The sequence below is a fragment of the Ursus americanus genome, chromosome 4 (assembly GCF_024610735.1).
Source record: "Ursus americanus isolate L20-20 chromosome 4, mUrsAme1.1.p, whole genome shotgun sequence".
NCBI classification, from domain to species: domain Eukaryota; kingdom Metazoa; phylum Chordata; class Mammalia; order Carnivora; family Ursidae; genus Ursus; species Ursus americanus.
Genome location: NC_142130.1, coordinates 95,329,132 through 95,341,133, shown reverse-complemented (window position 1 = coordinate 95,341,133; position 12,002 = coordinate 95,329,132). Strand labels below are relative to the sequence as shown.

The window sequence follows — 12,002 nt, the reverse complement described above, 5'->3', positions numbered from 1 at the left end:
ACTCTCAGATACTTACTCACAAACTAAGCAATAATTGGCTGAGGTCAGATTTTGTCCCAAGTGCTGGTCTTAACGGGGGTCAAAGAAGAGAAGTGACAAGGGAGCTGGGGCCTGATGCAGACTTGGGAGGGAGGGTTCCCAGGGGAGCAGCATGGGCCCAGCCAGGGAAGGGGAGAAACAGTGACAGACAGACCCCTCCCACTTCACACGGGTGACCAGACGTCCAAGTAGGTGATGACGAACGAACACGGGGCACTCACCTTTATTGATTTCCACTTCCACCTCCGAAGGGTCTGAAATCTCCATCTCGAAGTCCTGGTAACTGACTTTGCCCCTCCACTCGTCCTCGTTCAGGAGCTTCTTAAGCTTCAGCACCAGAGGACATCTCGTAACAATCCCTGGAGGCCACATCCACATCAGTCCTATACTCTGTTCTTAAGGGTCCTAGAGGGTAGCCTTCAACTTTTCCATAATCATCTGGGTAGACTGCTAAAACTTTCCGGTCTCGTTCTCTGATACGTGGATGCATTATGTCCAAGGTGGCCTCAGAAATAGGCATCTTGTGTACGCAGCCCCGGTAATCGTTGGCTCACTAATGCTTGAAAGCCACCCCTCTAGGTTTCTTGCTGCATCTCAGTGTTTGGCCATCCACTTGGGTGGCATGCGACCATGGGAAACCGCCAAACGCAGGCAAATGTCCTCTATTATCCCCCAGGATACACCGTCCACTACCATCAGGAATGCGTACTGCTCTCACCAGGGCCCCTCACCACAACCCCCCTGCTGTAAACTTCCAGATCCCACCCTCCTCTACCTCTGACCTATATTTCAAAGGCCCATCTCGGGTCTGTCCCCTTCCCTTGAGCCCTCGTGGATCCCTTGGCCGTGGCACTCTAACAGCACCACTGACCAGAGCACCAATCTTTACCTCCCACTTGGAGGGTCGCTTCTAGAGAAGGGGCTCAGGAAAGACCCCCACATGCACGTGGTTTCGGGGGCCCCAGTACATTCATTTAGGCCTGCCACAAAGTGCAGGTTACATGCAATCCACAAAGATGTTCAACACGAGGGGGCTATGGACTGAATCACATCCTCCCCATATTCATATGTTGAAACCCTAACCCCCAATACGACTGTATTGGCGATGGGGCCTTTCTTTAAAAGGGTAATTAAGGTTAAATAAGGTCCTAAGAGTGGAGTCCAAACCAATATGACTGGCATCCATACAAAAAAAGACAAGAGACCCCAGACATGTGCACACAGAGTAAAAGTCATGTGAGGACACAATGAGAAGATGGCCACCTGCACGAGGAGAAAGGCCTTGGAAGAAACCAGCCCTGCCAACACCTAGGTCTTGGACTCCCAGCCTCCAGAACTGTGAGAAATAAGATTCTGTTGTTTCAGCCTCCCAGTCTGAGGCATGTTGTTACGGCTGCTTGAGCTGACTAATACAGAACACAAGTCCTTACCGTTGCCTCTGGGGAGGGCGACCCCCGACAGAGCCTCCAGCACCGAGCTCTTGCCCGAGCTCTGGTCCCCGATGACGGCGATGGCGGGCAGGGCCAGGTCCTGCTCCACGCCCAGCGCCCGCAGGGAGTCGATGAGGTCGATGCAGGGGCGCACCTTCTCCTCGTACTGGCTACACAGGCTGAGCTTGGGCTCCTAAAGAAAGCGGAATCAAAGAATTCTGTCATGGTCTGCAGGTCATGTTTCATCAAAGATGGACAACTTCAGTCAGCCTAATACCATAGGTTCACAGAGCTCACGAAAGAGAGTGGGAAAGGAACAGAAAGAAATATTTAAAGAAATAAAGATAAAAATTTCCCAAACTTGAACGATGAACCCAAAAACCCAAGAAGCTCAATGAACCCAAACATAAGAAACATAAACTACATCAAGGCCCATTTTAATCAAATTGCTCAAAACCAGTGATGGAGAGAAAGTGTTTCAAGCAGCCAGAGTACATGTTACACATTGAGGAGCAAAGATGAAATTCATAGCAGATTTCCCATCAGAAACAATACAAAGAAGAAGATAGTGGAATAACCTTTCTTATATACTAGGGGGAAAAAATACATCAACCTAGAATTCTGTACCTAGCTAAAATATCTTTTTAACAAATGAAGGCAAACAAAGACTTTTTTAGACATAAAAGTGAACGAATTCATCACCAGCAGATCAGAGCCACAGAGAATATTAAAGAGTCCTTCTGCCAGAAGGAAAATGATACTGAATGGAAATCCAAACCTACAGAAAGAAATCTAAGCCAGAAATGGTTACTATACTTTTTTAGAATAATGTACATATCTTTAAAAGACATATGACCAAACAAAAATAATAAGAACAATATGTTTGGGGTTTATGATATAAATCAAATTAAAATTCATGACAAAAATTGCACGAAGGAGGGAGCCTGGGTGGCTCACTCAGTTCTGTCTTCAGCTCAGGTCATGATCCCAGAGTCCTGGGATCGAGCACCATGTCAGGCGGAGTCTGCTTCTCTGTCTATCTCTGCCCCTCCCCCCACTGCTAGTGTGCTCTCTCTGTCTCTCTCAACTAAATAAATTAAAACTTCTAAAAAAGAAAAATAGCATGAAGGCCAGGAGGGGAGAAATGGAAGGATATGGTTTGGAAGCATACAGTTGTGAGGTTCTTGTTTAAACATGAAGTCACATACTACCACTTCAAGGTAGACTTGATTCGTTAAAGATGTATGATATAAGCCCTAAAATAGGCATACTTAAAAAACCAACAAAGGAGATAAATAGAATCATAAAAAAATAATTTGATTACTTCAAAAAAAGGTAGGAACAGAGAAAAGAGGAAATAAAGGACAGATTAGTCAAACAGAAAACTAGTAGCAAAATGATCTGCTCAAACTTAGTTATATTAACAAACACAATAAATATAAATGGTCTAAATATGCCTAGAATAGTCAAAGTGATTTTGAAAAAGAAGAACAAAGTTGGAGAGCTAACATTACCTGATTTCAATATTCATTTAAAAAGCTTCAGTAACCAAAACAATGTGATGCTGGTGTAAAAATGGAGAAAGAGATCGATAGAACAGAATATGTATTTCAGAAATAAACTGACATTCTGTATGGCCAACTGATTTTTGACAAAAGTGCAAGGGCAATGCTGTGGAAAGATAAGCTTTTAAACAAATGGTGCTGGGACAACTGGACATACATGTACACACATAAAATAGCTTGTAGCTATATCCCACACCATATAAAAAAATTAACTCACAATGGATCATAGACCTAAATGCAAAACCTACAACCACAGAACTTCAAGAAGAAAACAGGAGAAAAATCTCTGTGGCTGTGGGTTAGGCAATGTTTTCTGAGATATGGCTCCCAAAGCACAATTCATAAAAGAACCATTGATAAACTAGACTTCATCAAAATTGAAAACAACCAATCTTTCAAAAAGACCATTAAGAGAATAAGAACAAGCCATCATTTGGGAGAAAATGTTTGCAAAACATATATTTGTCAAAGGACTTATGCCCAGAATATATAAAGAACTCTCAACACTTGACAAGAAAACAAACCACCTGATGAGAAGAAAATATGAGAATGGGCTTTATAATATACCTAAGTTTTAATAGTTCCTTTGTATCGTGGTGAGAAGCTATTTATATTTTATTCATCCAGAATCCCCTCACTGTTGAGAGCTAATCAAGTTCCTTCCCCTGGCCCCCTTGATGCTAACCTGCTCTTAGTAATTCTCCCTCCTCTCCCTCACCCTTCTGGCTGTCTATATAATCCCCACATGTCCTCCTCATATATTACCCTGACCTCAATCTCTCCCCCTTACAGTGATAGGCTTGAATAAAATCCTCCTGGCCATGTTTTCAACAAGCACCTGCTGCCATTTTTCTCTATAACAAACTTCAGAAAGGTCTGGAGCGCAGCTCCCCAGGGAACCCCGGGGTGGTCATGCCAGGAGCCTGGCTACACATTTGTACCGGCTAGCCTCCAGCTTCACCTTCCTCATGGGTTTTTTGTTTTCATTTCTTTGTATCTCCCATTCACAGGAGTTTATCAAACATGAATAACAGTGATAGTGCATGAACCAACTACCTGAATTAAGAAAACATAATCCAAAAAAAAAAAGAAAAAGAAAAGAAAACACATAATCCTGGTATGTAAGACACTCCATATAACCTCCCGCATCACCTTCCTGCTGTTACCTCTCCCCCCAGGGTCCCTCCATCCTGAGGCTCATGAGAACCATGTTCTTGTTCCTCTTTACGGTTTTACCACCTACCCGTCTTTAAGCAATACGTGGCTTCCTGCTGCCTGATTTGGAACTTTATGTAAATGGGACCACACCATCCATTTCTTCTATGACTTGATTCTTGGTTTCACCACTGATTTGAGATCTCAGTGCCTCAGTTCCCACTCCTCCACAGAATTCTGCCGCATGAGCATTCCGCTGTCTACATGTGCGTCCACCATTCCCGGGCACTTGTGTTGATTCTCGGTTTTGCAATCATAAACACCACCATTATGAACATGGCTCTCAGCGGGTACGGGCAAGAGTTTGCGTACTGCTTCTCAAACTTGACCACAAACAGGATCGCCTGGAGGGCCTGTTAAAGCACAGATGGTAGGCCCCACCCCTGGAGTTCTAGGTCTTTAGGTCTGGGGGAGGTGGATGTGTGGGGATGACATATGCATTTCAAACACAGTTGCATTTCAAACTTTCCAGGCCTTGCTGAGGAGGCTGGTCTGGGGACCACACTTTGAGAACCAAGGTCTACACCTAGAAATGGAATTACTGGATTATAAATCACACCCATTCTAGAAAAAGGCCAAGCTACAGCCAAGTACGTGGGTGTGGGTGGGGTGGGTTCTAACTGCCCCATTTGCTGCTGGTTACAGTCTGGCAAGACACACAGTTATACTAGGGACCTTCTTATCTTTCTATGTCCTTCAATTTCAAATATCGTTTGGCATTGATTTTGAAGATGGGGTCAACTTGAAAGAGTGTGATGATCCATGACTTTAAGACATGTGACAGCAGTCTAGGGGGCTGTCTCTCACAATCACACGAAGTAAATACTATTATCACTCCCACTTGGGAGATGGAAAGCCAGGCTTAGAAACCAGGGAGGAACAGCCGTCCTATAAATGAGATCAACGAGCTGCAAGTGTCTGCAGTGGAATAAACTTCAGATCAGACGGACTCCAGAGGCCAAGTGTGGTTCCCACGAAAACTAAGTCTTGATTCTGGGAAAAAAGGCACCCAGGTGAGGGAGTGTCACAGTGACCCCTCGGGGTTGCAGCTGGAGATGGAACCATTCTGTAGGCATGGGACAGCACAGTGGTCCTTGCGCCCGGAGCCCAGGCCAGCTCCTAAGGGAGCCCGTCAGTGTTCAGTGTCTCTCCTGGCTTCCCAGGCTGAAACCGCACCCCAACAACCAGTGTCACCCAAGGCAAGGCGTCGACACCACACTGGGCGGCCAGATGGGCCCCAGCGGAACAAGTGAGGGATCCCATGGGCAAGCATGGCGGGAGAGCTAAGCAAGCAGCATGTTGGTGGCGGGGGGTGGGGGCAGCATCAGGGTCTGCAGGGGCAGCCCTCACACAGACTCAGCTCCTGTCCACACAAACAGAGGTTTTCAGGCAGCAACTTACTGTGTCCTGATTTTTCTCTTCCTCATCAGCAAGGCCATTTAGTAACAGCTGATTGGATCCAGGATCTGAGTCAGTGATTTTACCTTTAGATTTAACCATTTTCTTTATTGGTGCAGCCTAAAATCAAGCACATCAGGATTAACACAATTCAGGGGCAGGGGCACCTTCAGTCCCAGGACCACACCCACCACGAGACACAGCGGGACACACAAAACTGACAAACAGCCAAATGACGGATGGAGACAGACCTGCCTCCCAGCTCAGCCATCCTCAGGAATGTGCTCCCAGACCCCAAGAGAGTCCTTCCAACTAGGTATTTCCTGTTACAATTTTAGGTTGAACATCTAAAATTTCTTCACCAGAAATTTACATAGTGGCAAAGAATGAAATGACAGATGCGTTTTTTAAGATTCACATGTAGGGGCGCCTGGGTGGCTCAGTCGGTTAAGCGTCTGCCTTCAGCTCGGGTAATGATTTCAGGGTCCCAAGATAGCGCTGGGCTCCCTGCTCAGCAGGGAGCCTGCTTCTCCCTCTCTCTGCCCCCCTCTCCATGAGGGCTGCATGCAAGCGCTCGCTCTCCCTCTCAAATAAATAAATAAAATCTTTAAAAAAAATAAAATGAAATAAAATTCACACGCAAAAGTAAAATTACTATATGTGATTCCGATGTAGCTGCAAGATTCTGAATGTTGTGGAAATTTGATACTCAAACTTATAGCTAAAAAAAAATACCTGAACTTTAAGTCTTTCACTCTGTTCCCTTTGCTCCTGACTCCATATTTTTATTCCATTTCCCCCATCTAAGTGTATCTTAATGTCCTTTACTTTATTCTATTTTTTTTCCAGTTTTATTGAGAAAAAATTGACATCCATCACTGCGTAAGTCTGAGGCATACAGCATGCTGGTTTGATTTATGTATTTGTGTATTCTGAACCTATTCTGATTACCACAGTAGGCTCGGCTAACATCCACCTGCTCATACAGATACAACATAGATACCATATCAAGTTGTTATGAAAGAAGTTAATCAACCACGGTAGCATACTTGTCTGTATCCAAAACATACGTACATATATATTTGAAATTCATTTTTAAAAATGGGGCCACAAGTCTCTAAATATTAAATTTTACACATCTAATAATCTCGGGTAAAAGTAAGTGAAAATTTTTCTATAACTTGAAATAAATGTTATGAAAAATAGAAAGCACCTACTTACCTCCAATACACCCTCCTTTTAACTTGAAGATGTAACGCTGACTAGTTGGACAGAAACGCAGAGCTGTTCTCTCACACCTCCTTGAAATCAGGCAAAATTTACAAATTAGACCACAAATGAGGGAATCAATGTGAGTGCTCATCAAGGGAAGGTCCCATTGCTGAGAACGGTGGGCAAGGGACATGCTTTAAAGCAAGGTCACAGTTCTCGAAATCCTTTTGGTAAACCTTAAATATTTTAGTTCTAAGATAGATGGAAAAGGTAGAGAAACTTACTGTAAATTTACTGCCTGAATCAATGATTTTTTTTCTGATGCTCTCTGTGTTTCTTTACATAAGACCCTCCCCCAAGAGCTATGCAGTCTTCCTTTAATATTGGGGGAGTTGAGGGGCGCCTGGATGGCTCAGTCAGTTGGGCATCAACTCTTCGCTTCCGCTTGGGTCATGATCTCAGGGTCGTGGGATCGAGCCCCGCGTCTGGCTCCTGCTCAGTGCGTGGGGTCTGCTTGAGATTCTCTCTCCCTCTGCCCCTCCCCTGCTCGTGCTCTCTCTCTCTCTCTCAAATAAACAGATGATTCTTAATAACTAAATAAATATTGGGGCAGTTGGAAGTGCCAGGTTAAAAAAACAAAAGGGAGAAAGGGATGCATTCCTTTTACCCTAAGTAGGAGAAAGGTTTTTGAAAGGCAATCAACTGTAGAGAGTATGGAATATGGCAATCTGGAAATTTATTTTCTTACCCCTTCCTCCCCCACCATGCCTCTGGAAATGCTTTGTGTGCTCAGGGGGTCCCAGACTGGGGCCCCAGGTTGAAGACCAGAGCTGCCTCAGTTGGCCTTAATGAACCCAGTCAGGTGGCATCGGTGGTCCCCAGGGCTTGCACCCCCATGACCCAGGTTTGAATTCGGTCAGCAGAGGATTTTGTGAATACATTCCCCTCCTCTGTTTCATGTAATGATATTCCTTGAACACAAAGTCTTATCTGTACATCTTAAATGTTGGCCCCTTTCACAGATCATCTTTGAAGATCAGTTTGGATCTCAGGAGCAGGCAATCTCAGGAATTAAAATCCGTTTCTTACCTTTCCATTACACTCAGCATCCCGCTGCAGCTGTCAAACCCAGCTGAATGCATTCACCCGTTCTGGCCTTGACGGAGTCAAGCTCTCAGCCCCAAACTGCTCATAAATGTCTGACCCATACCTATTGCTTACAGCCAAGACTGTAAGCAGGGAGTTCTGAGGCACGCACACCACCCCCACACCTCTGTCCACGCTCATCTTCCTCAACCCCCCAGCAGCCGGGAAGGCCTCGTCTCTCACTGCCAAGGTTTGGGGCAGGAGTGGAGAACGTAGCCAGGGTGGGTCTGTGAACACTCCGGTGTCCACTGTCCATTGGAGGCAGCTGTCCGGCTGACCCCTGCACTTTGGATTCCAGAGGGTGGAAGTTTGCCAGCAGCTTCCGGACCCAGACACCATCCACTGGCAGCGTCACTGGACAATCTCTGCGGTGGCGGGTGGGGGTGGCATCCAGGGGTGCCCAGTGGGTTGCTCCCTGAGAGAAAGCCTCCTCAGCCCAGACCTCATAGAGGTCCCCCAACCCCTAATCAGAGCCACCTGCCAGGGCAGGCTGCCCAGTGCCTGATTCAAAGTCCAAAACCTACCCAACAAAATTAAGTCCAGTTTTAAAAACAATCCTCGAAGAACTTAAATTTACTTTTTCTCTTGTGAGTGTTTTGCCTTCCCAAAACCCGCTGACATGTAAATTTTTATGATGGAAAGGGAGAACATCTTGTCCATTCGACCTGATGTTGTCTACCTAAATACGCTGAGCTCAGTGACCGGAGGTGGGAGAGGGAAGCCAGGAAAGAAATGGGGGGAGGGGGGGCTGGTCACATGACAGGAGTTCCTGGCCATCCTGGCCAGCAGCTCTGTTCCAAAGTGGAAAACCGACACAGTTAGACATTTTAGGAGCTGTTTGGGACTGACGGCTGGGGGTTAGCACTACTTGACCCTAGTTCTGACAAAAACCGGATTTAAAATTTGACCAACTAATTCCGAGAATCCCACAGGCACAGCTCTCCGGTCCCCCGTGGTGGGGAGTGCAGGTCTCAGAGCCTGGTTCTGTCAGCTCCCAGAACTGTCTTACCTTCCTCCATCCCCCAAAACTAGCATGTCCCCCGCTCAATCCCACCCCACTGCACAAGCCACAGCGAAGGGAGACCCTGGGCAGCCCTCCAGACCTGGGGTGGGGGTACGCTGGGCAGGGCACCTCCCCAGACGCCTTGGTCCTCCCACCTGCCGCTCGGTCCTACTAGGCAGCTCGGCTACTCAGCACGCCCTCTAGCGGGGACCCTCCACTCTAACCTCCCGGTATTCAGCAGGCTAGTGCAGACCCCGTCGACTACGCACTCCCACTGCTGACTTGTCTGGTATGCACTCCTTAGCAGTGTGAAAAGTAATAAAATTAAAACCTCACTAAAGTAGACGGGAGGCCAGAAGGGGCCTGTACCATTCCTCCTCAATCATAGCAAGGCCAGTCCATTACAGACCCCAATGGAAGAGAATCATCAGTTAGGGGCCCCAACGAGGAAAGATGCACACAGCATCACCTACAAGAGATCGGCCACTCCTGCAACTCAGCCTACAAGAAACTGCCATCACCCTGAAACCCTTGCATTTCTCCAACGGACTTATGTTCAAACAGCCCCTCCCAACCCCCATCCAGAAGACAACATTCCTGTCCTTTTGTTTGTTGGACTTGTCTATGGTTTGGCCAGAGTTTGCGGGTCCCCGATTGCAGATCCCGGCTATGCCCAAATAAACCCACTTTCGCTGACAAAATAGCTCACTGTTTTTAGGGTTAATAGCAGGAAATATAAAAGGATCCAAGCGATGGTTCACCTCTGAGGTGGGCTTGAAGGCCCCGCAGCGGTGGATGTAAAACTTTCTTAGTGCGCACCCCTTGACTAGCTCCCTGGGAGACCCCCTTGGCCGCCATCCCCTCCGCCTGCCCACCTCCCCCAGCAGAAAAGCCCGCAGGATTGGGTGGGGAGGCTGTTTCTGATGAGTCATAGGGAGCATTAGCAGCTTGTTGACCAGAAGCAGAATCGGGCGTGCTGGAGCCCTGCCAGCCATCGCTATTATCACCATCATCACCATCATCACCGTGCCTAGCTTCTACAGTTCCCCGTGCCCCCCGGGGAGCCGGTCTCCGCAGCCATCGCCTCCCGCCCCAGCTCGCTGGAAGGTACCGGGATCCAGACGGTGCCGGACCCAGGAGCGCGACACTCACCTGTCCCCGCGCAGCCGCGACTGCCACCGGCAGCCCTTTCGCGTTTATGCAGCGCCAGGCGCCGCCCCTCACTGCCCGCCCGCCCCCGCCGCCGCCGCCGCCGTGAAACGAAACTCCCTGGGAAGCGAGGGAGGGGGGCCCCGCGCGGCGCAGAAACGAAACCGAACACACCACCCCCCACAGCCTCCCCTAGACCGCCGGGTGCCTCCCGGCCGCTGCGCCCCCCCGGGGGGGGGGGCCCATCTGCAGCCTCTGCGCGGCGCTCGGGGTGCGCTCAAGCCCATCCCGGGCCCGCGCACTCGGATCCCTGGGAGCTGGAAGGGCAATGCAGGGCCACGACTTGCTGAATCAGAACTCAGGTGCGGCGCCCGGGAAGCCAGTTTGGGAACTGCTGCGCTGGAGGTAGCCTTGAACCCAGGCAGTCCTTTAATGCCTGGCCTTCCGAAAAGGTACCCTGATAATTGGGTGTCTTAAATTCCTGCTAGCGGTTCCCGGGGTCATTCCAGCACCCGCAGGGATTCTCAAGCATTCCATGTTAATGACGGACAACCGCCCCCCCTTCCCCTACACTGCTCCCCCAGCCAACTTGCCCTCCCCATGCAGACAGTTGTTATCCTTAAAAATAAAAACAATTATTTTTATTTGGGAATCGTAGAAAAATTGTAAATCGGGACAAGCAAGCTATGGCAAAACCACAGGCGAGTCCAACAAACAGTTTTATGGAGAAGATGATGGAGGCTGGGAGGAGTTGTTCTGAACAGAAGTCTGGTGGAGAAACGCAAGTGTTGGGTGGTGGCGGTTTCTGGTGGGCTAAGTTGCAGGTGTGGCAGATCTCTGGTCCCAGATCCCTGTTGGGCGCTAACTGATGGCTCTCACCTGTGGGGCCGTCTCCCGCTGGGTCTGTGCTTGATGACCATTCCTGTCGTTGACAGCAGTGGCAGGGCTCCCCACCTGGCACCCAGTATCCACTTCAGTGAGCGTCTCTTTCTTAATTTTCACTGAAGCTGCATCATCTTCCTCCTTGACCCCCTCAGGTCCTCTCCGGAGGTGCGCTCATCTGATTTCTCCAGGATGGAGATGGCTGGAAGGTGGAGGCTGAGAACAAACAGGCCTGAGAGTGGCCTTCTGGGAGTGGGGAGGACCATTTCCTTTTGGAAGAGGCTGGCCCCTACCTCCATTCTCCTTAGCTCAGCTCAGAGTCACAGACAACAAGCTCCCCAAAGACCGTGTCAGGAAGGGTCACCCCCACTCCACTCAAAGGCCTAGAACCCGCCTCAGCTCCAAGCCCAGAGTCAGGGAATGCCTGGATGGAAGGGGAGGAGGCCCCACAATACGGCTGAAGTCCCCTTGCTCTGCAGGGCCCAGTGCTGGGGGCCGGGCAGGCCCAGCCCAGAAGGCCTGGCGGGAGAACACAGGCCCTCCCCATAATAACGAGGAACTTTGGTCCAGCTGCTCATCCCTCTGGGCCTCAGTTACTTCCTAGTCAGACGCCATTTCCTGATGGGTCGTGAGCAGGCTGGAGGAAAGAGTGCACAGATACTCGGGAGAGCATGAGCAGGCGTGCAGAGAGACAAGACATCGCTCCGAGGACTGCCCGTACTTTTTCAAACACAGGGCGCTCTCCCCAACCACTCTAGTTGAGGAAGGAAATCAGAAAGGGCCATGGGCAAAAGCGACAACTGGGTGGAACCAGCCAAGGCCAGGGCCAGGACTAGGGGAGTTAGGGATCGTCTGGCGTGCAAATCGAAGCCATCGCTCACCCCTGGCTCTCAATGGTGCGGGCGCCTCCTTACGTTTGGTGCCCAGACACTCCACAAACCTCCCCCTCGAGACTCCAGGGAC

The 12,002-nt window shown here is 48.9% G+C and overlaps 1 protein-coding gene across 3 annotated transcripts in view; it reads right to left on the bottom strand.

Moving 5' to 3' along the window:
* The window catches only part of MX1 (MX dynamin like GTPase 1), a 29,943-nt gene extending 19,705 nt beyond the window's left edge, over positions 1 to 10,238 (bottom strand). The window contains exons 1-5 of one of the 3 annotated variants that reach the window (XM_045813509.2): positions 10,161 to 10,238; positions 6,869 to 6,948; positions 5,651 to 5,767; positions 1,470 to 1,662; positions 261 to 398 (exon numbers count right to left, since the gene is read on the bottom strand). In XM_045813509.2, coding sequence (XP_045669465.2) covers positions 261 to 398; positions 1,470 to 1,662; positions 5,651 to 5,749 — 430 coding nt within the window. In that variant the 5' untranslated portion in view covers positions 5,750 to 5,767; positions 6,869 to 6,948; positions 10,161 to 10,238. The other 2 variants (XM_045813510.2, XM_045813511.2) reach the window with 2 other exon arrangements.
* Between the last annotated feature and the right edge of the window lie 1,764 nt (positions 10,239 to 12,002).